General features: G+C 49.8%; 1 protein-coding gene across 1 annotated transcript in view; it reads left to right on the forward strand.

The window, feature by feature from the left end:
- Positions 1–27,978, forward strand: part of XXYLT1 (xyloside xylosyltransferase 1) — a 163,208-nt gene that overhangs the window by 18,975 nt on the left and 116,255 nt on the right. Inside the window, exon 2 of the mRNA XM_012780277.3 lies at positions 11,050–11,197. Within this exon, the coding sequence (XP_012635731.1) occupies positions 11,050–11,197 (148 nt within the window). The remainder of the gene's footprint in view (positions 1–11,049; positions 11,198–27,978) is intronic.

Below are 27,978 nucleotides of genomic sequence, written 5' to 3' on the forward strand. Positions count from 1 at the left end.
TTCATTTTTGTTTCTTTGTTCCAAGAAAAGCAGAGGAATAAGTTATATGTTAATAGCATGTTAGCAGGTGAGTAAATCATACAGCGCCTTAGCAGGATAAGGGGGTCAGGAGTACGGGCGGGTGCGATCTGTAATTGGGGGGCAGAGGAGCCTTACTGAGAAAGCAGCACTGAGCAAAGACCCTACGGAGGGAAAGAGCTGGCCAGGCAGCACGGGGAGAGTGTCAGGTGACAGGGGCGGGCTGGGGGCTGGCAGAGCCCAGTGGGCACTGGTGTCAGAGGTCACAGGAGGAGGGCAGCTCCCAGCCTGCAGCAGAGTGACGGTTCTGGCCTTGGCTGTGGTGAGAGGAGGAGGATGGCTCTGGCCACTGTTTGAATAGAAAGAAGGCAAGGCCTTAGGACACCATCCTCCTGGCCCTGGGGGAGAGGACAGTGGTGAGCGGAGGAGGGATGTCGGGGAAAGGGCTGTTATTAGGTCAGGATGTTGAGTTTTTCTACACTGGAGTTTATTCCCATGCAGACTTGAGGTATTTGGCATCGAGAGGGCGGTAAACATGTTTACGTCTCTGCAGAACTCGAGTTTGGAGTGGACACCCTTGGTGTGAGCTCTGCCCCTCAGTGAGGGAGTAAACCGAGAAAAGAGAAGTGAAGGCAGTCCCTAGTGATGAGAGGTTCTGGGATCTGCAAGACCTGGGCTCAAATCTGGGCCTTGGCCACCCACCAAGTCACCTTGGACAGGTGACTTCACCCCTCTGACCACAGCGGTCTTCATTATAAAGGGCACGGTCACGGCGAGGACTGGATGAGCTCATGTTTGTCTGTGTTGTTGCCTGACACATGTTTTGTGTCATTTCTTTGTGGTCCCGTGAAGAGCAGGTGCCAGTGTGCAGTGTGCCTGTTGTGTGCTGTGTGCCTGTCATGTGCCTGGTGGGAGATGTAGGTCTGATATGGGCCATGTGCCTGTCCAGAGCCGTGTGCTTGTCGTGTGCCTGTCGTGAGCTGTGAGCCCGTCACGTGTAGCTTGGTGCTGCTTAGAGAAGTTCTGGATCTTGAACATCGCCTGGTGGGTGTGACCTCTTGAGGTTAGGGAAGGGGCTTAGCCAGCGGCTTAGATGGGGAATTAAGTGAATTTGCAAGCTGGTTCTGACGTCAGCTGGTGTGAGCTGGGGAAGGTGGTGGCAGGCAGGGAACTCGATGTGTTGAACTCCTCCGCTGCCACCGTCATGGGAGGCTTTTAAACACATCGTCTCACCCACAACAGGAGGCAACAGGCACACACAGTGTCTCTGAAATCAGGTCATTTGAACATTTTCTTCCAGTTTTTGCCAGTGTCCTAGAACTCCCTATAGTATTACCTACTTATCATATATTTTAAATTGACTCACCTTTTTTCTTCTTTTCTCTTTAGGTAATATCTGTGAATCAAAGTTCTAAAGAGTTTTTTACTAATTGTTCTAGTATTTTGCACAAAAAAGCAAACCTACAAGTATGAAAATGGCTGGCCTGTGTGCCTCTCAGGGTCCTTTTTGTACCCCGAGGTGGACTGTGACAGCTCACCCAGGATTTCACAATAAAACCCTCATACTGCAGGTTTCCATCTCGTCTCCTTTCTCTGCTTTCCTCCTCTCTCATCATACCTCTCCCCATCCTTTTTATGGGGTGGAAAACATTATTTTGCAGCAGACTGGCTTATACCATCAAGAAAATGTAGTACTAAAGAAGCAAAACTTCATGATTTATAAATGAGCTGAAGTAAGGAATGCTCACACTCACTATGCAAGGATTATTTGCTTTAAAGAGTTCACTGCATGTATTCTTTAGTGAGTGCTGAAAAAAGCTAGGGGCGACTCCTTGTGTTTGCAAATGACTGACTGCTCTGCGTGGAGAGGTGGGAATCAGCCGGAGGCAGCAGCAGCAGGTGCGAGTGGCCGGAAGCTGGGGAGCGAGAGCTGTCCTGCCGTGGTGTCTCCCTGGCTGCGGGGCTGCGGGAGGTCGGACGGACCGTGTTAAAGAAAGCACAGGTTTATGTGTACAGAACCCCTCAGCCATCCTGGCCCTCAGTCAGTAGCGTCTGGAAGGGTATCTGGCCACAGGCTCATGTCACTGTTGGCTGGTCGTGAGCACATGCAGAGTCTGGAGGATGGCACAGCCCCCACTCCACCCCGCTTTCTTTTGGGGTTGCCCTGTGGTTCATTCCTGATCAGCCTGGGGGAGCATCTGGGGCTCACTGCCGTCTCCCTGCACTCCTCTTCATTCCTTGCAGTGTGTTCCTCTTAGTCTTTTCTCTGACTCCTCCTCACCTTCCAGGGACATGGCTCCACCCTGGTGTGCCACAGTTCCTGGTGGTCATCCTGGAAATCCATCTGGAAGGCCCAGGTGTTTGAAGGTCTACAGCGTGCTGCACCTACAAGACAGACCAGCCTTTTTCTTGCTTATCTTACACACATGACCTCTGTATTGCTATGCTAACAGGGTGTTCACCTCTGTATCTGCTTGCTGAAGACCCTCTTGTCCTTGGAGGTGAGGAGGATGAGAATGAGGTGAGGGGAAAAGAGCTGCCCCCACGCTGGGCACAGAGGGGGCCTGGGTGTAGCTTCTTAGCTTGAGGTCCTCTCTCTTTCAGTGGTGATGGCCTCATCATCCTTGGGACCGAGCCTGGATTGCTCTGTTACTAGCTCCTGAGTCAAAAGAAAATTGAGGTTTTCAAAGAGGGAAGGGGGTTTATCTCAGCCATTTATCCTCTCTTTATCATAGATAGGAGAATAAATCCTGGTGAAGACATGCCTGGACTAGGTGGAGCAGCTGAAGGGCATGAATCGGCACGCGTGTGAGACAGTGGTGTCCTCTCTGCCTTGTCCCTCCCCAGCCAGGGCAAGCACCCATAGCTCCTCCAGCTGCCGCCCAGATTCAATGGTTTTGGGACCTCTTGCTACCTGGGTCTTTTCCTCTGGATACTCTAGAATTTACCCCTGGCTTCCCTGCAGTGTGATTTCAAGAGCTGAACTCACCCAGTACTGGGGCAGTCTAACTGGCATTGAGTTGAATAGGGTCACCTGTCACCTCCCATCTCAAAGTGTCTGGGGGCCACCAAAGGAGCATCACTTGGAGGTGGGTTTTAAATGAAGATTCCTGAGCTTCACCCCAGATTCTGTCTCAGAATCTCTGGGGCTCTGCATTTCCCCCTGTGAGAGCCTGTACACACTGAAGCTGGAGACCCTCTGACCCACAATCAGCCTGCTGGTGATGCAGGCGAGGCTCGAGGCTTGCTGGAGACTCGTCACCCTGCTGGTATTGTTTGGTTCTTGGTCACCCACCATCTGGTGGGCCTGTCTCTGTCACGTTTGTTTCCTCCTGTCCCACCGTGCCCTGGGCATATCAAGGGTTTGCACAACTGGAATACAGCCCATTTCTGCTAAAATGTTGGCAGTCTTGCAGGAGTCCCAGAATATTATGGGTCTGGGTCGCTTGGAAACTCCTGCAGGTGCGGTGAGAGTGGGTTGGAGATGAGGGTGGGTGGGAGCAGACAGGTATGCTATAACTACTGGACGCCCTGCAGTGAGGCTGAGGGGCGCGGGGGACTGTAGCTTTTGAACTATTAGCACAGTGAGTCAAGAGAATAGGTATTGGAAATGACTTTAGAAATTAGATGGACGGGCTTCTTTTTTCCTCTTCACTGCTGTGGTTCTGGCTGACAAAATTACATTCTATGTAGGACATCCACAGAAGTGATAAAAGTCACATTAGGGAGAGGCCCAACCTGTGCATCTGTCTTTTTCTTTTCTCACAAAAATCATTATTATCTTTACCTTTTCCATTTGATACTAACAAATCCAGAGCATTGTTCACTTATCCTAGGAGATCTTTATTTTCGAAGTGAGTTAAAGTTACTGGAGGGGACAGCATACAGCCACCGATGATGACGATGATGTTTTTAGGACTGATTTGTGATTTAAAAAAAGAGCTCAATGGATCTTACTCAGCTATTTGTCTATCTCTCCCTAGTCCAGGAAAACTTCATTTAAGGAAACACCTTTGATATAATTTCAGACTTAAAATTTAAAAATAGGACATAGTTATTCTGAAGCAGCTTACAGGTTGGGTCCAAAATTTAGGCAATGGCTCCTACTGACGAAGTGAGGTATTGCAGCCTGGGTCTACTGGACGTTCCACCCAGCAGGGTAAAGCTGAAAAGAAGCCCCATGTTCCTGAAGGTTTAGCGTAAGTCCCATGTGGAAGAAGTTTCTCTCTTGTGGGTAAGGGCTGGGATGGAGATGGGGAGCACATGGCGTGCCCAGTGGGAGATCTGGGGTATTCTCAGGTCTTCCTGGGAGCTGGTCCTGCAGGGCCACCGCTCTGAATCCTGGAACAGGTGTAACATCATCCCTCCCCTCTGGATGCTTTTATCTCTGCCCGTTTGCTTGCTCATTCTGGTCTGCAGCAAACCTCTGCCAAGCCTCACTGCACGGAAGCGCTGGGCTGGGAGCTGGGTACAGGGCAGTGAATAAGACAGCAAGGTCCTGCCTCATGGTGCCTTACAGGCTGGATGGGAGCTGGGGAAGACAGGTGATAAATGACAAGACACGTAAAAATATAAATGTTACGGAGAAAATGAATCTCGTAATGGAATAGCCAGGACTGGTTGTGTGTGTGTGTGTGTGTTGGTGGGGGGTGAGGGAAGCTCTCCAGCAGGTGACATCTGACTTGATATCTGAATGGCTAGAGGGATCCAGGCACGAGAAGATTCTGGGGGAGAGTGGTGTGAATAGAAGGAATAGCCAGTGCAAAGGCCCTGCGGTGTTTGGCATGTTCGTGGGATTGAAAGACTGCCAGTCTGTTAGCAGACTTTCTTTCCCTCATGGAAATATACCTTCACATTCATAGTGTGGGTCAATGAGAAAACCTCTTTTCCCCCCAGAAAATTGTTATTCCTCCAATTCTTGTTGGAACTGATACTAAGATCACACAGATTAGTAATGTGTTTGTGGGAGTTGACCAGCCTCAGGGGAGGTGGAGGTGGGGCCCACTCTGTCCCTGCCCACCACCCTCAGAGCAAGTCATCCTGTGATGCTTGCCCCCATTTGTCCTGAAGGGGGGACAAGGCCATCATGGGACTTGCCCTTGCTCTGAGAAGGCCTGAACAGCTGCTCTTTGGGAATGTGCCAAGTACTTGTCAGTCCCTGAAAGACCTTCCCTGCTTCTTCAGGCCTTCCCTGGTTCCCGCCAGGCTGGAGGATGCCTGAGAGCAGAGGACTGGCTTGGGAAGATGTTCTTTCCAACTGGGATGTCCACACTTAGTGACTTTTTTTCTGATAAATTAAGACCTCTTCATTCAGAATTGTGTTTAATCTACCTGTACGGTTGGATTGTTTTGGTAACTTTAGAATTATGGTTTGCAAATAGGTACTCCGTGTAAAGCATGCAGAGTGTGGAAGGAACCTTCTGGGTGGGCCCTGGGCAGCCCCCAGCAGAGGTGGGGTCAAGGCGTGGGCTGAGTATAGCAGGAGGGAGGGCCTGGACCCCCTTCCAGCCAGAGCAGGGCAGAGCCAGGCAGCAGCGATTAGTGTCTATAATATCTTGGGACGATGTAAATACAGAATGTATTCTTTTCTCAAATCTAGGTATTCTTGTATGGAAAAAATTCTACCTGTATTGGAATGGGGTAGTAACAGTGTCACCTCTCTTTTACCAAGCTCCTGCTACATTCCTCAAAGAGCCCTGTGACACAGGCACTGCGATGCTTCCTCATTTTGCAGACAAGCTAGGGTGTTTAAGTATTTTGACCAGGGTTGCCAGGCAATGAGGTGGCATCTTAGCACCTGAACCCTGGACTGTGCTTTTCATAACATGCCACTCTGCCTCTTGAGTCTCAGGAGGCACTGACTCCCTGTCACTGGAGTGATTCCAGCCCAAACTAGATGCCCACTGAGCTGGGGTGCTAACCACATGGGAGGCATGCGTGCCAGCCCGCTGGTGGACATCCATGTTGATGGTGGCATGCTTTCTTGCTGAGTCCAGATGTGCTGCAGAGCCCCTCCTAACCAGTGTTCAGGACAAGCTGAAACCTCTTGGTCGCTCCTGTAGTGGATGGATTCGGCATTGTGGGGTGTGCCAGAAATGGTGGATTTGGGTAGGTTTCGCACCGTCATCCTCCCCTCCAACAACTCTGCGTGGGACGGTCTCTGGCTGAGCTTGGGGCGGGGATGCTGGCTGCCTCTCCACCTCTGGCTGACCTGCGGCACTGCTGTCTGTGGCTGGAGGAGCTGCTGTTCTTCAGGCAGGCCCTGGGCTTTCCTGGAAACCCGGCATCTTCTCGTGCTCAGAGCCAGCCCTCACCGCCTCCCATCCTGGCTCCAGGAGCACGGCTGTGACGGGCCTCCCAGTAGCGCAGGCCCGGCGATAAATGAGTTTTCTCTAGCAGCTTTCGCAAAGGCGAAGATGGGGGCGGTGAGAGGGAGTTGCAGACGATGGGAACATGTTGGCGTGGCGTTGTGTCCCCACCGAGCACTCAGGAGCGGTGGCCTGGCTCTTCAGGACTGCTCCTGCCTGGCCCCAGGCTCTGCCATGGCTGGTTGCTTCTGCCACCTGTGTTGGAAGTGTCGAGAATGTGCTGCGCATGGTAGAATATGAGGCAAGCTTTCCCTCTCTCCCCCTCCCCAAATCGTCCTTCTCAAGAGAGTTGAGTCTTCCTAAAGTCTCTTATATGGCACAGCGCACTCTCACTTACATGCTTTATTTTGAACAACAAAGTCCCATTTGAGGACACCTTAGCCTAGAAAAATCCTCATTCATGACTGAATTTGAATGCTTCTAAAAGTTACTTCAGAAAATTAATTAAAAATAAAAGGAGGCAAAGAAATTTAACACAGACTTAATTATTATTCTGGGGGGGGGCCTAGGCGGGGGTCTGACCTCCTAATTATAACTGTGGAATATTGTAACAAGCCTTAAAAATCACTAAGGAAAGGAAGATTAGTAATTGGCTGTAAATATATGATTATAGGCTGATGGGAAAGAACAACTGCTTTAATGATGTGAACACAGATTCTTGCAGGTCGGGGTAACATTTCCCATGACAGAACCCTACATAAATGCGCAAGGAAATGTACCCAACACATCTCAAACAGCTGGTGAGGGTCACTCAGCTTGACTCTAGGGTTGATAAAGTCGTTACTGTTGATGCATATGAAGGGTTTGAAAAAAATTATTTTAAGCTGGGTGTGGGAACAATAGAATCTTATAATTAACTGGATTTTTATTTTAAATATGTATATGTAAATAAATTAATAAAACTTAAAAATAGTGATTTGACTTTTTGGCTACATCCCCAAAAATCTTATATTCAAGTTGGTGTAGACCAGTGTTTGGAATCTTGCCTTCAATGTGGGAGTTGCCTTATACTCCTGGTTTCCTAGGTCATATGGCAATTCTTCCCATAGCCCCTGAGGTGGGAGACTTAAGGGACTTTCTGTCCCCTGCCTCCCTCTCCTCTGCTCTCTTCACTCTTGCCTGTTGCCTCCTGCCAGGCACCGGAGCCTGGTCTGGGCTGGGGCTCTAGGGTACGTCAGACTCCACCCTGTTCTTGGAGAGATCACGGTTTGCAAACCTGTTTTATACTCTGGGAGCTATGGCCGTTTTGATTCACACTTGTGCAGTATCTGTGGTTTGCTTCTTGCTGCACAGAGTGTATTCCATGAAACTTATTAATTTATCTTTGATTTGATTTATTATATTAAACATTCACTGGAGCAGGCTTCGCAGTACAGCATTTGGAACAATGTACTGAGTACAGTTTGTCCTCGTAAATCCATTAATGCTGATGGGACGCCGTTGTCTCCTGTGCAGCTTTGGGGTGAGATGGGGCCGGGAGGGGAGTGAGCTGGCTGCTGCTACCTCTTTATCTCCCCTGCTTGGGCTGCAGCAGCCCCATTTTTCCTCTTTATAATGAGTACAGTGGCTTCTGCTTCTGTGAGAACCCTCTTGTCAGCTTCTAGCTTCTTGCCTAATTCCAGCTCCCAGTGATGGTTTGTGGGAGTAATGGGGCTCAGAGGGAAAGGCTGGCTCATGAGTAAAGACTGATCTGTGAGGAGGGGGAGAGGGCAGGGCGCTCACACTCAGGAGTAAGTGCAGTGCTGCAAGCCCTGGCTGGGTGCCTGTCTCAGATCACCCTAACAGACACTTGGAGGTAGGTGTTGTCATTGCTATAATACACATGAAGAAATTGAGGCTCAGAGAGGTTTAGTAACTTGCCAAAGGTGCAGTTCACTTAGTTTAGCAAAGCTGTATTGATGGCCTGTCATGTGGCCAGGGGCTGGATACAAGGCCTGGAGCAGTCACAGCCTCTGGAGTGCCCCATCCAGCCGATGTAGGAACAGAGCCCTGAAAAGTGAGTTGGATGGTGAGTGGAGCCCCTGTGTGATTTGGGGTGCAGGAAGGGCATTGTGAATTGGGGGGGGGCTGGCAAGGAGGGCTGAAGACTGAATGGAGATGGGTGTGGTGGCTCACACCTGTAATCTTAGCACTCTGGGAGTCCAAGGTGGGATGATCACTCAGGGTTAGGAGTTCAAGACCAGCCTAAGCAAGAGTGAGACCCTTATCTATACTAAAAATAGAAAGAAATTAGCTGGATAACTAAAAATATATAGAAAAAATTAACTGGGCATGGTGGCACATGCCTGTAGTCCCATCTACTCGGGAGTCTGAGGCAGAAGGATTGCTTGAGCTCAGGAGATTGAGGTTGCTGTGAGCTAGGCTGATGCCACAGCACTCACTCTAGCCTGGGCAGCAGAGTGAGACTCTGTCTCAAAAAAAAAACAAACAAAAACTGAATGAGAGTTCCCCAGGAAGATGGGGGCGGTGAGAGGGAGTTGCAATCGATGGGAACGGCAAGTGCAGATATATAAGGATATACAGGTGTGGCTGGCAGGAGCAGGGCTGCCTGGCTCTGTTCTGCCTAGTCCCAAGAGGAGGACAGGGCAGGAGAGGTCGCCAGAGCCTTGGAAATTTAGATTGTACCTGAGGGCAGGGAGGGGCCACCAGAGGTTGTGAAACCAAGGAGCAAGAAAGATGAATCTGTATATTTGGTAATGACTCTAGAGGTACAATAGAGGCTCTCTGGAGGGAAACCTGTCAGGGAAGCACAGGGGCAGGGCCTAGAGGGAGCATGGTGTGAGGGGCGAGAGAACTAGTCTGGATTCTCTATCTGAGGCTGAGAGGCCACAAAAAAGAAAAAAGAAAAGAAAAAAAGCAGCCAGAAAAAGGAAAAGGAAAACTGTACATTAGAAGAGAAATGTCAAGAAGTTTTTAAAAGGCTTTTATAAGGAGAGAAAAGATTTAAAGATTACATAAAACATGTTTTACGGAATGATGAGGACCAATGCCAGATAAAAGTTTTTCTAAGTTTCATAGTGTTTGAGAAATTTAACGAAAACTAAGGAGAAAAGCAAAGGCTTACATGAGCTAAGAGAAATAAATGTAGGTTAAAGAGAAATATAAGAGAAATAAGATAATAAGAGATATATGTATAACAAATATGAGAAATAAGGGACATACAGGCCAAAAGCAGAACCAAAACTGGGGAAAGTGGACAGGGCGGGACTGGGCGGGAGGGTTGGCGGAAAGGGCAGAGGTAAGCGGCAGGGCAGAGCCCACCTGGTAGAGAGCTTCTTGGGCACTGCCCACATCTGCCCTGTATCCTGAGGGCAGGGCCAGTGACAGGTCATCAGGCCAGTTAGGGGGTTCTCACAGCTTCACCTTTTGCTGCTGGTCGGTGTTCAGGTGGGTTCTTCAGAGCAGGTGTGGTAGTGGTTGAGCCCCAGGTGGCAACCTGGCAGGCTTGTCCTGTCCTGCAGCTACCAGGGTGGAGGGTGGTCACTCGCAGAGCTCTTAAGGGCACGGGGCACTCTGGAGGCAGGAGGAGGAACGCCCAGGCTCCTGGCTTGAGGGCCTCTCGTGTGCAGGGGAGTGACCGAGATGCTGTGGCGACAGGTGGAGCAACAGGAAAGACTCCCAAGACACGTGAGCAGCATGTGGGTCGGGGGCTACACTTCTGAGCTTCTGGAATAGTGTCCAACAAGGAAAACTAACCAGGGCTTGTTAGCACTCTTGTCTACTCTAATGGCGGATGTCTCCCTGCTCTGTTGGCCACTGCTAAGGAACGAGGATACGACTGTGGTGGAAAGACGTGGGTCTGGGAATCGGGACCCAGGGCCAGGTTCTGACTGCCCTTATTAGCTCTGTGACTTCGGGGACATGTGGCTTATGAGTCTTCTCTCTAGTTTGCTCTTTGGAGGCTGTGACGGTGACGTCTGCCTCCCTGGAGTCCGAGAGATCAGTATGCTTGTGTGAGTGTTTCGTAAACCCCAAAGCTCTGAGCAGCAGCTGGGGGCACCTCTAGGCTTCTGAGGGCTTTGCAGAAAATGGTACCTGGTTATTCCTTATCCTTCTGACTTCTTAGCACCCCCAGAGTGTCTGGAACGCTCTAGAAAGGCTGGTTGAGTGAGAGGATGAGTTTCTTGCCACATAGAGCATTTTCTACGTCCCATTTTCTGGTGGCCAGATCCTCTCTTGTTCCCACTCTTGGATCAGGGAGGTGGAGATGGGTGTCTGCCTGGCCTGTGGACACATGAAGTGGCCACCAGGGGGCGGCGATGCCTGGTGACACCTGGAGCCACCCAGACATGCTGAAGATACTGAGTTCCAGGACCAGATGCTTTAACCTGGTTTCTACCTTCAGCGTGGCTAGCTTGAAGTTCAAGAGCAGAAAGCAGACTAGAGACTGTGCTTGCTCCCTGTCCTCCCTCCCACTCCTCTTCTGCTGCACCTCCCCCTCAGCATGCCTGCTGTCCCTGTCCCAACGGCCAGCCTCTGCGCAGCCTGGACCTTATTCCTTGTTTCTCTAACTCTCCGTTGCCACCCGCACCCTCATCCCTGCCCATGGGCCCTGGAGAGGCGCTGTCTGCTCCTGCTCCTGGGCCCAGGTATGAGTTGGGTCTTGAGCTCAGGGCAAGAGCTGATTTGCTGAATCCTGTGGTTTTCTTGTGCCCTGCTGCAGGTCATCTTCCATGATGTCGCTGTGCTGACGGACAAGCTCTTCCCCGTCGTGGAGGCCATGCAGAAGCACTTCAGTGCTGGCTCAGGGACCTACTACAGCGACTCCATCTTCTTCCTCTCGATCGCCATGCATCAGATCATGCCCAAAGGTAACCCGGGCTCCCAGGAGCAATAGCTTCTGCATGTTTAGCTTTTGCATCCACTTGCCTGGCTCCACACTGCTGGGGCCCTGTGTCAGAGGGAAGGGCTCCCCTGAAGCGTGAAAGACAGGGCGAGGGAGCGTCCCACACAGAGAAGCAGGGGCAGGGCCCTGGGTTGCGTAGCTCCTGGGGCCCTCTACGAGGACAGTGTGAGTTGTGCAGTATGTGCTTCTCAGTGTGGCTTCCTCCTGGCTCCGTCCACCCTCCCCCCTGGCTCCCCGACTTAGTTTGCTTACTTGAAAAATGGCAGTTTGCACTAGATGATTCTGCATCAGAATTTGTGATCCTATTCTTTCTAGTTTGAACCTGTACTTACCCAATTTTGAAATATCAAATGTAGATGTAAACGGTACAAATTATGACCAAGTAGGAGTTTATGTGAAACTCTGATGCACAATTAAGAGGCTTTTTTGGGTTTCTGTCCTTCTGGGAAAGGAGAGGTGCAGCTGTGGCGTGTGCCTGGCTTCTGGCTTCTCCTCCCGGTGACCCCTAATTGGTCTGGAGCTGTGGATACTGCCCAGTTTCTGGCCACAGTGGACCGTGATCTGAGCCTCTTAGGGGTGAGAAGGGGTGTTCAGGGCTTTGGGGTAGCAGTTATCTGAACTGTGGCTATTATCTGAACAGTTTTCAGACCAGGCAGGCCCTGATAGCCCAGGGGACAGCCAGGCCATTTGGGGGAGTCCTGCTGTTTGGCCCAGCAGACCAAAAGTGAAAGAGGAGGGGCCTGGTGAACCAGGAACTCAGTGTTGAAAGTTGAAGCTCGCTTCCTATTGGCAGGTTGTCCTACCTCAAGGAAAAGCGGGCCACCCGTTCTGGCTGGCTCTTTGTCGCCATAGACAAGTTCCAGCACCCCGGAGGCCTCTAAGTGTTCTCTTAGTTGAAGGCAAAGGCTTGGGGGCCTTCACTGAGCAGAAGCTTGAGGGAGAGAAGAGATGAGCTCGCCGAAGGGCACAGGCAGAAGCGCTTGCACTTGGGATCCTTTGCAGAGAGCCAGGAGCGGCTCTGTTGGCTCACCAAGCCCTCCCGCCCATCCTGTTACAGGTGGTGCTGACTGAGGACTTGCGTGACCTGCCAGGGTTACACAGCCACTTAAGTGGCAGAGCTTGGGTTTGAGCCTCTGGCGTGGAGTCCTTCTTCTACAAATAGCAGTTACATCTGCCCCGTCAGGGGGCCCATATGGGACCTCTCTGGGCAGGCCCAGTGCAGAACTGTGGGTGGCTCAGACTAGAGGAGGTTGCTTCTCTTTTAGACATTAGGGGGAAGACAGATGTAGCTGCTGGTCTCAGCTCTGCCACTAACTACTCACGTGCCTTTGGCTAAGCCACTTGGTCTCTCTTGGCCTCAGTTTCCCCACCTGTAAAATGAAGGACTGCACCCTGCACCAGTGAGCTGTCTCAGCTTGTATTCTGAAGAGCCCAGGGCTGATGGGAATACCCTAGGGCAGCAGACCCAACCTTTTTGGCACCAGGGACTGGTTTTATGGAAGACAATTTTTCCATGGACCAGGACAGGGGTGGGAAGGTTTGGGGATGATTCAGGCACATTGCATTTATTGCGCAGTCAAACCTCTCTGCTAATGATAATCTGTATTTGCAGCCTCCCGTCGCTAGCATCACCGCCTCAGCTCCACCCCAGGTCATCAGGCATTAGATTCTCATAAGGAGCTCACAACCTAGATCCCTCGCATGCGCAATTTACAGTAGGGTTCGCGCTCCGTAGATATTCGAATGCCACTGCTGATCTGACAGGGGGCAGAGCTCAGGTGGTGATGCAAGCGATGGGGAGCAGCTGCAAATACAGACGAAGCTTCACTTTCTTGCCTTCCTGCCACTCACCTCCTGCTGTGCAGCCTGGTTCCTAACAGGCTTTGGACCAGGAGTTGGGGACCACAGCCCTAGGGGTTTCTATAGTTCTTGGGAGCTGGCATAGTGGAGTTCTACCCTCATCCCACCTCTCTCTCCCACCCCCACCCCATCCTGGCCATCTGTCTTGATCTACTGTATATTATCAGGCTTCGGCATAGGATATATTTGGTCAAAGGCTTCCATGGCTAAACAAATTTGAAATGGCTCAATGAGATGAGCCTTTGGGGACCAACCAGTCCTATTGTCCCGCTTGCATGATTGGCTTTGAAATGCTGTGGCTGAAGAACTGCCAAAGGACACAGGAATTCTGGGGGAGGTGTGCCTGACCTCCCTCCCCCCTCTCTCTCTCTCTGTCAGCTAGCAGGTCCCTGTCGACTTGTGCTGAACTCTAGGTCACATTATGATGGGGGTGCCCAGAGGGAGGTGAAATACAGCTCCTTTGGTTTGCCAGGGAAGAGAAGATACTGCTGCCTCACAGTATAGGAGAGCCAGGCAGTGAATTGTGCAGGACAGATGAGAAGAGTTGGGCTCCCGCTGCCTCTCCTTCAGCTTTCCAGCAGGAGAACTGCTCCAGGAGGGTGCTCTGGCCCTCTCTGATGAGCCCTGCCCGATAGCTTGGCACCGCTCAAGGGGGTGAGGTCTGCAGAGAAAAGGCTTCTGCCGGGGCCTTGCAGTGGATGCAGCAGATAGATTAGATCATTGGCATCCCTCCAGGCGTGGCCCTGGCCCTCCGAGAGGCTGTGTATGGAGGTGGGGAAGGAGTTGTGTGGATGTGCCTTGGGCAGACTCAAACACCCAGTGTTTCTTGGGTTCTTTAGGTGAATGGTAATGTGCTTTCAGAGATTTATTTTTACAGATGCCCAAGATCTGCTTCCTAAGAAAAGAGTTATTAGGAGTTACTAAAATTTGATAGTCATAAAATTAAATGAGCAGTCCTTGCGGATCCAGTGGCGTCTGGAGCGTGTTCTGCCAGGAAGTCTGGCTGCTGCACGGCGCTTGGCAGCCTCTCGGAGCTCCTACTGGGCAGATCACTTGGAACTCCTGCCATTTTCGGAGGGACACTTTATTTCCAGTCATCATTAGTGCTGTCTTGAGTTTGTCTTGATTCTTTATTGCTGCCTTTTTTGTATTGATTTTTTTTTTTTTTTTTTTTTTTTTAATCTTAGAGTTGACTGTTGCTTTGTGCTGTGGTTGATGGTTTTGTTCCAGTGTAATTGCTGTATCTTTGTTACTTTGGTCATTTTTCTGCTTTCATGGCATCCATTTTTTTTTTTTTCTTCAGGAAAGTGAGAATGGAGCCTGGCCCTACCCAGGAAGGCTGGGTCAGACAGGCCTGTGCCCCTCGGAGTTATGTCTCACCAGGGCCTGTCTGCTGTTTGCCCCAGAAATCCCGATGATTTCTGTGTCTTCACCCCTCCCCTTCCCCCTCCTGTAGCATAAGTGTCACCCTTCTGTGCCTAAACTACTTTTAAAATGTTTACTTCTTTTTCTATTTTAAAAGTAACAGTTATTCATAAAAGAATATCTGAAAATGACATTGAAATAGAAAGAAGTTATCTCTTTGCTACTGTATAAACATCATCACTGTTAATTGTTTATCTTCTTCTAGCATATTCCCAACATGTAGCTTTTTAAAAATTTAGTCAAAGTAGGAATTATGTGATATATTCAAATCAGCGAGTCTTTTTTATATATCAAGATAGGAAATTGAACCTTCATTTAAACAGAAAAATGAAAGAAATGGTACAAGTGAAGCTGTATCGTGATTTTTGCAGTTACTGGTGCATATCACCATTTTCTGTGTAATTACAGTTTTTGAAAATTTTTCGAATGATTCCACAGAGTAGATGAGCCTTCGTTCACTTTATCATTTCCATGTTCTCAGCTAGCTAGATGCTTGTCACTTACATAATGATTATTCTCTCTGATTAGGAGTCTTTCCTTATGATAGCTCCCCAAGGGTGGCATTACTGGCCCAGAGGTGGTCCTTACAAAGCCAAGGTATGTCACATGGCCATGCCCAGCCAGTGTCTCAGCTTGTACCGGTGAGATCCGATATGGTTTTGCAAGCCCGTTGGCGTCTGATCTCTCACATGGACCTCAGGCAGCCACATACGAGCTTTGAGACAGTTGCTTCCCTCACTTGACAGGAAAGGAAAGTGAGGAACTGGAGGCTAGGCACTCCTCTGAGTTCGGGAGTTCGGGGTTCTGATCCTGGGACCTTTGCCCATTATGCTGTCCAGGCGGGGTGTCCAGTCTCTTGTACCCTTGTAGCCCTTTGCAACTCACAGAGCTCAGCCTCCTCGCTCTCTTCTTGGCCTCTGCTGTTGCCTTGCAGAGGGGGCCTGAGTGGGACAGGGTTAGGGTAGTCAACCCTGTGCATTGCACCCTGACTGTCCCCCTCGAGCAGCACCGCCTGGAACCATGTCTGCAGAGACAGAGCTTCCGGAGGAATGAAGGAGCCCTGCCAGGCAAGACACGTTGGCTCTGATTTTGGCCAGAGCTTGTTTTTCTTTTCATTTCTTGTTCACGGGGCCATGTGCAGCTGGCTGGCCGGTCCTATGCCCACACTTTCCTGCCTGTATGCCCTCCACACACACACTCTCCGCTCCTCACTCACGTTCACGGGGCTTTTATCTTCTCCTGTCCATGGTGTTTGGTTTGTCACCATTGGAAGCATCTTAAGCAATGGAAAAGAGAACATTTTTTGCTCCCCTGGAGCTGGAGGAAGTGGAGAGCAGCTCTTCAAGGACTGCCAGCTTCCCTCTGCTGTGTCACACGGCTCGAGAAGCTCTTGGCTAGCGACATGGGCTGTGGTACTATGGTTCGTGGTCTGTGACTGTGGTGCGTTCCCCTGGGACTTTCCCTGGAACTTTCCAGTGCCCCCATGTACTCTGGAAGGCCCTACCGTCCTGTGGTAAACCCTTTGTCAATAGACGTTCTTTGCCAAGGGCTGCTGCTTGCATGACATGGCGCTGGCCACTCTAGGTGTCTCAGAGATGTTTGCTGGGCTGCTGCTGCGTGGACTTGTGTCGAGTGGGCTGAGTGCTGTGGTCCAGCAATTAGGGCTAATGCAGTGAAGAGCCACACGATGCTGAGGGTTTCAGAAGAGGACAAGTCACAGGCATTTGGCAGGAAGGAGGAAGGCTTCACGGGGAAGGTGGCACTTGAGGTGGGCTTTGCAGGGTGGATAAAGTTTCATTAGGTAGAAATAGTGGGGAGAGAGTGGTTCAGGCAGAGGGGACAGTGAGCCTGGCAGAGCAGGGCAGAGAGGGCCTGACCGAGCAGGGACCAGGCCCCAGGCCTGTGTCCTAGCTGTGCTGCCACAGACGGGTGCTCTCGCCTGGTGCACCACGACTGCCCCTGCTCCTGCCTGGGCTGGGCTGAGGGCTGCCCTGCTGTGTTGCTTAATCATCCAGGCCTGGCCTCTGAGACAGTGCAGTGGGGTTAGCACTTATAGAAGCTTGTTTCTCTTCACCCTAGAGTCAATCCACCAAAATTTGAGGCCAGTTGTGCCTGAGCCCTATGCCTGGTGCTTTGGGGTGAGTGGAAAAAACCCAATTTGCCCCACGTGAGGCAAAGCTTAAACAGGGAGAGAAAGTAGACACAGGCCACATAATCCTAGAGAAAGAGCAGAGCTTTTGCCCGGTGTGAGGAGGAGCCAGTGGGCATGGTAGAGGCGTCAGAGCTCAGTTTCCCCATACCTTACTCCTCTCCAGCCTTGGCTTTTATATTTTTGAGTGGGGATGGTTTTGCCTTTTCTACCTTGGTTCTAGGGCTGTTGTGAGGAGAGGTCAGTGTGGGAAAACTTTCAATGAATAGTGACATGTTGATTATTATTATTATTATTACTGCATGCTGGTGTTTCCTCAGGTCAGATGCCCCTAAAGCAGTGGTTCCCAAGTGTGGCTGCCTAGGAACCCCTTCAGCTGCCCAGGAACCCCTCAGATCACCAATCAATGTTTCTCCCACTTGCCACCTGAGAAAACCAGTACCTAGTTAGGAGCGCTGGGTTGGGTACCCTGCCCAGAGAGGTGGTACATTTGTAACAATTAATAAACCAATACAGACATATTATTATTCACTGAATTTCACTTTTTTTTTTCCAGATTTCTTTAGTTGCAACCTAGGTCTTTCTCTTGTTCCAGGATCCCTTCCAAGATACCACATTTGGTTGTTGTGTCTCTGTAGGCTTCTCTTGATTATGATATTTCTCCAACTTGCCTTGTTTCTGATGACCTTAACAGTTTTGAGAAGTACTGGTCAGGTATTTTACAAAGTGTCTCCCAGTTAGGATTTGTCTAATGTTCTTCTCATCATTAGACTGGGGTGATGGGTTTTGGGGAGGAAGACCACAGAGGTAAAGTGCCATTTTCATCACATCATATCAAAAATACATGACATCATATCAAGGGTGTGTGATTTATCAGTGTTGATGTTGACCTTGAGCGGCTGGCTGAGGTGGTGTTTGTCAGGCTTCTCCACTGTAAAGTTACTCTTTCCCCCCATTTCTACACTCTACACTTGGTCACTATGTGCATGCGGTCCACACCTGAAGAATGTGCACAGTCCCTTCTCAAAGGACACATGGCCACTGCTGAGGCCCATCCCATGCATCCTGCTGGTAGTGTCTACCCTCTTGCAAGTGCCACTATCCATGTGCTGTGGGAGCCCAGAGATTCTGAAGGACTGCCTCACCATTCCAGATGATGGGAACGTTTTACCGCATGGTCAGTACATGGCCGAGTCTGACGGTCCCTTGATCTCCATGTCTACAGGCAATGCCAAGTCAGCCAGGCATAGCTGGAAGGGGAGTGGGGATGTCAGAGAGAGCAGGGCTTTGGGCTCAGGCTGGGACAGAGCTGGGTGCAAAGTGCAGCACTGTGACTCACTGGGTTTGTGACCTTGGGAAGTGACTTCAAAGAGGCCATATGGTGCAGCGGTTAAGAGTGTGGGCCCTGGAGCCAGCGTGTCTGGGGTCACGGCAGCCCCATCACTGATTAGCTGTGAGACTCTGGCCAAGTTACTCAATTTCTCTATGCCTTGGTTTTCTCAATTATAAAATGGAGACAACAACCTTTCATATCTCATGGGGCTGTTACGAGAGTTAAATGAGTTAGTATACGTAACGAGCTTAGGGCAATGCCTGGAGCGCGGCAGACGGCCTAAGTGCCAGCTTGTCTCCTCGCTGGATCTCAGTCTCCTCATCTGTAAGATGGGACAGTATAGGACTGACTGCATGTGATGCCCGGAACAGCATGGCATATCTCGAGTGCGCAGTGATTGTCATGAGCTGTTTTGGTGGCAATGATGAGTCGTGCCTTCAAGCATGACACCAAAGGGTGTGGGGCTAGAATTATTTGCAGACTCTTAGACCACCCACTTTTGCCTTTTGGAAAGAGCTTTTAAGGGAAACTCTTTGCAAGACATATTACCTTTTGCCCTGCAGGTGAGAATGTCCATCCTCTTCTTCTCAGGGTTATGTGAGCCAGGAATGGAGTAATGCAGCTAAAAATGCTTCCCTAACCTTTTCCACCCACTCCCAGAATCAGGGTTCCTGAAGTCTACAGTCATAGCGTGTGATTATTACTACCACCAGCTCCAGCTCTCTGTGAGTGAAAACATGAGGCAATTGTAAACTGTGGTAAAATCCCTGAAGATGTAGGATTTGGGCCTCAGCCTCCTCTGTCCAGGGGAACCTCTTGAAGCCTAGCGTGATGCTCACATTGTAGGACAGAATGGCAGAGCCAGCAGGTGACGGGCTGGGGTGGCCTGGTCCTGCTCCCAGCCCTGACCCCACCATCGTGGGTGCCACCAGCCTGAGTCTTTTTTTTTTGAGACAGAGTCTTCGCTTTGTTGCCCAGGCTAGAGTGAGTGCCGTGGCGTCAGCCTGGCTCACAGCAACCTCAAACTCCTGGGCTCAAGCAATCCTCCTGCCTCAGCCTCCCAAGTAGCTGGGACTACAGGCATACACCACCATGCCCGGCTAATTTTTTCTATATATATTAGTTGGCCAATTAATTTCTTTTTATTTATAGTAGAGACGGGGTCTCGCTCTTGCTCAGGTTGGTTTTGAACTCCTGAGCTCAAAGGATCTGCCCGTCTTAGCCTCCCAGAGAGCTAGGATTACAGCCTGAGTCTTTGTTCAGCGTCTGTCACAGGGGCCTTGCTGTCCTGAGGCCGCAGGCAGACTGGACTCCGTGAGGACATTCCTGGGCCTGCTTTGGGTCAGTGGTTTGGATGGGACAGGCGGGCAGAGCTGGGGGGGAGCGGGGGTGGGGCTGCAGGCCTGCGCGGTGGAACCCACCTGGGACACCCAGACTGGCAGCTCTCACTCACTCACTCACTCATTCATGTCCTGAAACACGGAGATCGGTGTGCGGCCTGTCACAGAAAGCCTTTAAAATTCAATCTTTTTTTTCCCCTAAGTAAAATTCGACAAATGTGGTAAAAGCCATATTCAGTTTCGATTTCTTTGTTCTGTGCTTTTTGTACTTTTACTCACCACCATGGGAGGTCTTTAGTGTTCTCTGCTGTTCTTCCATATCAATTTCATAAAACAGAGGCAGCTTTTAAGGCTGGCTTATAGAACTTCATTACTTTGCTCAGTCTGAAACCAAATCAGGAAACTTCTATAATCAATTTTAATTAGCCTTCACGAGGCAGCCGTGTCCCCAGTGGGAGGGTCCTGCAAGGGGACGGGTGTGCCTTCTGGCACCCGGGGAGTGGTGGGCCAGGGTTGGAGGTCCCTGCATGGCCTCCTCTCTACCCCTTCCCCAGTACCAGGAGAAAGCAGACACCAGGGGCCTCCTCCGCGCCTCGGTGCTGCATGGAAATGGTTTCCCGTCTCTGAGATCCTTGCTGTGCACAGTGCTGGTGGCAGGTGCCAGTTCCCATGGTTAGTCCTGTGGCCTTCGCTTGCTTCAGGGTGAAGTGGCCTGAGGCTAGACGGGCTCGAGGTGGTTTACTGTGTACATGGGGGGTCAGCAGGCCTGGGAGTGAGTCCTCCCTCTGCCCCTTACTGTCCTGGCTGTCTGATGTAGGAGAGAGGGAGACCCCCCACCCCCACTCCTGCCCCAGAGAGGGCGAAATAGAACCTGATTCCAGGACCCTGGTCACTAGTGGGCATGGTCACTGGGTAGAAGAAGGTCACGTGCACAAGCATGGCTTTCCTCCTTCTGGAGTTTTCTTCTTAGTCCTGAGGCAGGAAAGTGAGCTGAAATGGGGCTAGCCTGATCAGGGCTGGGGGCAGGGCTCGGTTTTCTTCTCTTTCCTCTAGCCCTTGTGTTCTCTGGGCTGGAGGAGGGTGAGGCCCTGCTAACACTGAGCCCAAGACACATTCTCTAACATGGTTTACTCTAGTTTTCTCTAGTTCTTTGTCGCATCCCAGCTGATAATAAAGTGGTGCTTGAATTTCCCATCTGCCGTTGCCCCTCCAGTGTATAAAGTCTCAGACACTCTCTTGGGAAGAGGGGTCACTAGGCTATCTCTAACTTCTCCGGCCAAAATAACATCTGGTATTGCCTAAAACCCTCCTAACTCCTAACATAGATCTTGAATGAACAGCCTAACTTCTCTGAGCCACAGATTCTTTGAAGAACAGGGATAGTGATTGTACAAACCTCATGGGGTTGTGATCAGGACTATTGAGAGTGTGTGAGGAGTCCTAGTGCCTGGCACTAGTGCTTGGTAAGAGATAGTATTATATTAGGACTTTTCCACTTGGAGGGCCAAGTACATTATCAGCAAATCTAAAGCTCTGATAAGTGCTGCAGTAATTAAAAGTTTAACTTTGTGCAACTCAGCATTTCTTAAACATGATCAACAACAGAATGCCTTTTTTTGTTTGTTTTTGTTTTTGAGACCAGGTCTTGCTCTGTTGCCTGGGCTAGAGTGCAGTGGTGTCATCATAGCTCACTGCAGCCTCAAACTCCTGGGCTCAAGCGATCCTCCTGCCTCAGCCTCCAGAGTAGCTGAGACTACAGGCTGATGTTGCCAGGCTTGGTTAATTTATATTTTTAGTAGAGATGAGGTCTTGCTACATTGCTGAGACTGGTCTTGAACTCCTGGCTTCAAGCAATCCTCCTCCCTTGGCCTCCCAGAGTGCTAGGATTGTAGGTATGAGCCACCACACTGGCCCAGAATGTCTTTTTGAGGAATGCCTATTCACATTCTGAGAGAGGTTTGTTCCACAGAACTCACTTTAAGAAATGGTGCCCTAAGGCCAAGGTTCAAGATCAGCCTGAGCAAGAGGGAGACCCTGTCTCTACAAAAAGTAGAAAAAGTAGCTGGGCACAGTGGTATGAGCCTGTGGTCCCAGCTACTTGGGAGGCCGAGGCAGGAGGATCGCTTGAGCAGGAGTTTGAGGTTGCAGTGAGCTATGACGATGCCACTGCCACACTCCAGCCTGGTGATGAAGCAAGACCCTGTCTCCAGAAAAAAAGTAATGCTACCCTAAAATAAGGGAACTACATAACATTGGTGTAAGTAGGTCTCCCTCTTGGGGTGGGGGTTAGGGCAAGAAAGCCTCCACTTTCAGAGAGAGGCGCTTTCTATCTGTCTTTCCTGCCCCTGCAGCAAAGTTAGTAGAGCATGCAGTTGAGGGTGACATCTTAATTGTTCACTTATTGGTTGTTTATACCACGACTACTTCCTGAGTGAATCTGAAATAGCTTTGTATATGCCTGGTGTTTACTTTGGACCCAGAAGCATCAGGAAGGTTCCCCAGGTGCGTGTCTGGCTGCACACTGTGGCTGGAGCACGCTTGCAGCACTGGCCAGTGACGGCTCCAGAGAGGCGTGACCTAGAGAGGGATCTTGCTGTTGATCCCTGGGGAAACCGGGTCTACACACCAGGGAAGACTCACTCTCTTCTGAAGGGCTGTGCTGGGAAAGGGGAAGCAGGCCTGTTCCGTGCGGCCCTGGGAGGCCACACCAGGTGCAGCTGATCAGATTTTAACTCTGTCACCACCATTCCTCAAGCCCAAGGGCAAAGTTTTTCCCTCCTCATGTAGCAGGTCCTCACCTGTAGATTGAGGGGTTGGATAAGGAACAGGGCTGCAGACAGGCTGCCTCTGGCCATAGAGAATGCACTGTGTGGTCATTTTATCATCCTCATGGGGGTTTTAAGCGGCAGTGTACCCGTAAGCTGCCCGTTCTGTTCTCGAGGCTCCTGGGTTCTGGTCTTCCTGCAAGGCTTGCAGGCATTGGCGTGTGGCCCCTGGGCCTGAGGCCCTCTCTGCAGGCTGTGACGGAGCTGCTGCAGGTTGGGGGCAGCCCAGGCTTCTGCTCGTTTCCCTGCTGCCCTCTCCCCAGGGGTGTCCCTTGGCTGGCTCTCTCCCCCCCTTCAGCTCTTTGTGCGGACACTGGACATCACCTCCTCAGCCGGGCCTGCCCTGCCCACCCTGTGCGAGCCTGTTCTCCTCCCCCACGGAGTGCCCAGGCCCTGGCTGCTCTGTGTTTGTTCACGGTGCCAGTTGTCATCGGATAGGGAATGCATTTGGCTTTTTCTGTTGATCGTCTCTCTGCCCCACTGAGGCGTCAGCCCCCTGAGAGCAGGAGGTTGTGTGTTTCGTTCTGGCTGTGTTACCAATGCCTACACAGCAGGCACTCGGCAAATATTTGTCAAGTGAATTAGATGAATGCATTTTTTGGGGAGTTTCTCCCGAACTACTTTATCGTGGAGGTCACCTCAATATGATAGAGCCAACTGACTGCCTCGGCCCTTTTCCTGAGGCCCGTTAGAGAGCCGTCTGGGGATGAAACCCGGCAGCTTCTGATACATTCCACAGAGCGTGAATGTTCCCTGTGGGTTAGTCACAACCGGGAGTCCGAATTTTCTGGAGGGGCCATTTCTTGAGCCTTGAGGAGGCACGTGGACTCTGATTTCCGGGGGTGGCAGGCGATGCTCTCAGCCTCGGGGTTTGGTGTGGCGTGAGGTGCCACAGGGTTCTCGTCTGAAAAAAGCAAAGGAAAAAATAGACATTCAAGAACTTGCCTGAGTGAGAACATCTGAATAAACACTGAACAAAGGTTATAAACATGCGTCCAGTGACTTCAGTGAAAACTGTTTTCTGGCAGCTTCAATGGAGCAATTTGGAAGCACTGGAGTTCTTTTGTTCTGAAGAGGGACAGCTGAGCCAGTTTGTCACAAAATGCTAAAAATAGTAACATGGCAGAGACCACTTTCTACTAGTTTAATGCCAGAATCTCTTCCTAAGCTGATGAAAATAGTCGCCAGATTGGAGAACAGTCGCATCTCCTGCTCTGGTCTCCTCCATTAGATTCTGCCTTTTCTCTTTCCAAGATCCTCCTTTACGTTCCTGGCTCTCAGTCGGGGGCGTCGGCTGTCTTCGCCAGCTCTTATCCTCGGCCTCTCCTCTCCAGCGAAGAGTGCAGGGCCCTGGCGTAGGCGCTGTTGTCCTGCCCTCAATATTGATTTTTTAAGAGCATCATCTATGACATAATAAGTTTTGTCCATTATGGTCATCAATCAAAGACCTATGAAATTTGGGGGGTTCCCACCACCTGGGATAAGAGGGAATTGATTATGATTTGGTAGCCGGACCTCGCACAGACCTCCTGCCAGGGGTGTTCGGAGCTCTAGGTGCTCTCTCTGTCCCCGCCCTTCCTGTTCTCCCCCCTCCACCACCCGCCCTCATGAGAGGGTGAGACTCAGGCAAGTCCGCTCAATCAAAGAGGGATTATTAGGGAGAGGCTGGAACTGGAATTTGGGCTCTGGGACCTGTTTGTTTGGGTGATCCCCTTTCTTTCTCTCCAGTGCTATCGTTGCTTCTCTCTGCGCTTCCGTAATTTCTCCTCTCTACAACTGCTTTTTAAAAATGTGTTTTTTCTGTTCCTACAGAACTGAAGCATGCGTGGGGTTTTGGTTTTATAACTTCCCCATAACGGGCATCATCTCTTGGTATTATTTTCCATTTCAGGTCTTGAAAGAGGACGATCCCGCCAGCCTATAGGTCATGAATTGCTGATTTTTTTTTTTTGTCATTGGTCCAGTCAGCTGGGACGGAGCAGGTGGGACCGTGTGGTACCACACCCAGCCCCCCGGGCCTGCCTCTTCAGCAAGGGTGTGGGAGCTGGGGTGGGGTACTGCCCTCACATGCAGAGCAGGCATAGGAGAGGGGAAAAGACATGGCTCAGATGTGGTTTCCCCTCATTTTATAGTGGGGGAGTTAGGCATTTACATAAATGCACAAGTATCTGTCATACAAGAAAGAAAGAAATGGGTAGTATACAAATACCAGCTCCACAGGGGGTTGTTTTAGACTCTTGAGATGTCTTCAGTGATCCCTGCCTCCTGGGATTCATGCCCTGGCAGGATCCCTTTCCTGAGTGTAGGCTAGACTCAGTGAGTTGCTTCTAATGAGTAGAATTGGCAAAAGCAGGCCAGGCGCGGGTGGCTCACGCCTCTAATGCTAGCACTCTGGGAGGCCGAGGTGGGCGGATTGCTCAAGGTCAGGAGTTCGAAACCAGCCTGAGCAAGAGCGAGACCCCGTCTCTACTATAAATTGAAAAAAATTAATTGGCCAACTAATATATATAGAAAAAATTAGCCGGGCATGCTGGCACATGCCTGTAGTCCCAGCTACTTGGGAGGCTGAGGCAGGAGGATTGCTTGAGCCCAGGAGTTTGAGGTTGCTGTGAGCTAGGCTGACTCCACAGCACTCACTCTAGCCTGGGCAACAAAGCGAGACTCTGTCTAAAAATAAATAAATAAATAAATAAATAAATAAATAAATAAATAAATAAAAAAAAAAAAATAGAATTGGCAAAAGCGATAGCCTGTCATTTCTGAGATTATGTTACAAAAGGCTGTGGCTTCCATCTTGGGTACCTGTTCCCTTAGCTCTCTCTCAGAGCCCTTGCTCTGGAGGAACCCAGCTGCCATGTGCTGAGCTGCCCTGTGCACAGGCTTGCATGGTGAGGAACTGCTATCTTTGTCCAACAGCAGCTACCCGAGTGAGCATGGAATCGAGTCCTTATGCAGTTGAGCCTTGAGATGACTGCAGCCCTGGCCAGCACCTTGATTGCAGTTTGCAAACCAGAGGCATTCAGCTAAACTGTGCCTGAATTGTCTCAGAAACTGAGATAATAAATGTTTGTTGTTTGCAGCTGCTAAGTTTTGGGCTAACTTGTTATGTAGCAGTAGGTAGCTGATACAAGGGGGTTCAGCACAGAGCTGTGGGAATGCAAAGGAGAGTGTACCCTTGGCTAAGGAATTTGGGGAAGGTTTTGAGAAGGATGTGGCATTTGAGCAAGGCCTGCCTGTTTTCCTTAGTGTGTTGGCCCTCATGTACAAGGTAGGCCATCTGTGTATAACAGAAGACAAGGAAGCTCATTTGTCAGTCCCATTTTCCAACCTGGATGGGATGGTTGCACTGTTTCTCTGCTGCCTGTCCTCTGAGAACCTCTAAATCTTCTATTGAAGGAGGGCAGGATTTGCTCTTTCCTGGAGCCCTCCTGCCCAGTCCAATGTGGCATCTCTGATGAACGTGGGGTCTCACAGGCCAAGTGGCCTCCATCCATGGTACTACCAGCTGTGTGTGAGCCTGCTTTGAACCCCATACACCGATTAGAGAGCAGCAACTTGGGATCCATGGGCCTGGCCACCCCAGTGCACCTTAGACCTGCGTGCCACCTGGCAGGCTGCCAGAGGAAGCTCCTTACCAGCTCGGTTGTGGGCTCTGCCCTCAGTGGCTCTTCCAGAAAGGGCTGGCTCAGCCTGTGGTGAAGAAGTCTGAAGACCCAGGTCAAAGCTCTGTCTCTTTCTCTTAGATGGCAAGGCACTAAACTCTCAGGGTCATTTTTCCCCCTCTCTCCACTTTTATTATGGAAAATTTCAAATATTCACCAAGCGGAGAGGAAAGCATAGATGAGCTCCCATGCACTGCTCGCCCAGCTGCAATAGCTACAACTCGTGGCCTGCTGTGCTTTACCTCTGCTCCCACCCTCTGCCTTCTCCCTCTGACTTGGGTTATTTCAACGCAAATACCAGATATCATATTATGATTTTATTCTTAAATACTTTGATAGGTATCTCAGACCGATAAGTACTTTTTTCTATAAACACAGTATCTATTACATCTTAAAAAATCAACAATAATGCCTCATTATTATCTAATATCCATGCATTCTTCAGTTGTTTCACTATGTGTTTTTATAGGTTTATTCAAATCAGGATCCAGACAAGGGCTACATGTTTCACTTGCTTGACTCTTGAGTCTTTCTTTCTCTTTCTTTTAAATTAAACTTATAATTGTGAGATAATTGTAGATTACCATGTAGTTGGAAGAAAGAATACAGAGGTCCTTTGCTCATGTTCCCCTAGTGGTGACATCTTGCAAACCTGTAATATGACACCAGGATATTGACATTAGTGCAGTCAAGTACAGAACATTTCCTCCCCACAAGGGTCCTTCATGTTGTCCTCTATAGCCACCCTCATTTCTATGCTTTTGTCATTTCAAAATGTTATATAAATGGAACCATGGAGTTTGTAACCTTTTGGGATAGGCCTTTTTTCACTGAACACAATTCTCAGGGACTTCATTCCAGTTATTTCATGTATCAATAATTTATTCTTTTTATTTCTGAGTAGTAGTCATGATAGGGATGTACCACAGTTTGCTTAACTCTTCACCCATTTAAGGACATCTGGGTTATTCCCAGTTTTGGTGCCATTGTGAATAAAGCTGCTATGACATTTCTGCACAAGTTTTTGTGTGAACATAAATGCCTGAAGGTACAGTAGCTGGGTCTATGATAGTTATGTTTTGTTTTATGAAGCATTGCCAAACTTCTCCAGAATGGCCGTACCATTCTACATGCCCATAAGCAACGTGCGAGTATTTCTCAAGTCTCTTTCAACTGCAGGTCCTCTCTCTGCCTCTCTTTCCTGACCTTCCAATTGGGGCTGGAAACTTGTGCTTTGATCACCTCACATGATTGAAATCATACATGTGAAACTGCTTTATAAACTGTCCCTAAGTGGGTCTATACGTGCTTCCCTTTTGTGGGTGTATCTGAAACGGTTGCAGGCTGTCAGGGAAGTACGGTCGACACTGATGAACCGTGCGCCCCGCATTCCCTGGCCTGGCTGGACTCTGTAGGCAGCTAGGGCTTGGGGGTTGTGCCTCAGGCAAAGTGTGTTAAAATCCAGCTTGGCTTTTTTAATTTTATTTATTTTTTATATTTTAAAAATTTTATTTTATTTTATTTTAAAATAATTTTTTTTCCTTTCTCTTTCTTTTTTATAACAGATTAATCAGCTTGGCTTTTAAAGGACATTTGGGGTTGAAGGAAGTAAGACACTCAAATTGCCTGAGCAACGCATGGGGACCACAGTCCCTGCCCACAGACCAGGCATGCTTCCATGCCTCACCCTGGCTGCGAAGACTGGTCCTCTGGGCCACCTTGTCATTCATTCCTAGCCGTCTGTCTGGGCGGCTGGCTGTTCTGACCGTAGCATGGAGATGATGCTGTGTGTGTGTATGTGTGAGCTGGCCTTTTAGCCACGGCTATGTGCCACATTTGTTTAAGAAGATGACAGTTTTCTATAACACAATGTATAGCAAATCCCAAGCTCTGTTAGAAACAAAAATCTGAGGGTTTTTACAAGCGCTTTCCTTGTCTCCTTCCTTGCACCGTGTCTAATGTGACTAATTTCCTCATTGGTCATCTGCCGTTTCCTTTCCTTGCTGAGCTGTTGACTGTGCCCCACATTAGTGTCAGCCTCTGTTCCAGGGGCTGACTTGACTAAAATGCCCCCTAGTTGCTTGGTGACCTCAGACAAGAAGCACAGCAGTTACCTGGCCCCATCAGCGTTGAGGATGACAGTCCTGGTGTA

The sequence above is a fragment of the Microcebus murinus genome, chromosome 1, assembly GCF_040939455.1.
Source record: "Microcebus murinus isolate Inina chromosome 1, M.murinus_Inina_mat1.0, whole genome shotgun sequence".
Classification (NCBI taxonomy): domain Eukaryota; kingdom Metazoa; phylum Chordata; class Mammalia; order Primates; family Cheirogaleidae; genus Microcebus; species Microcebus murinus.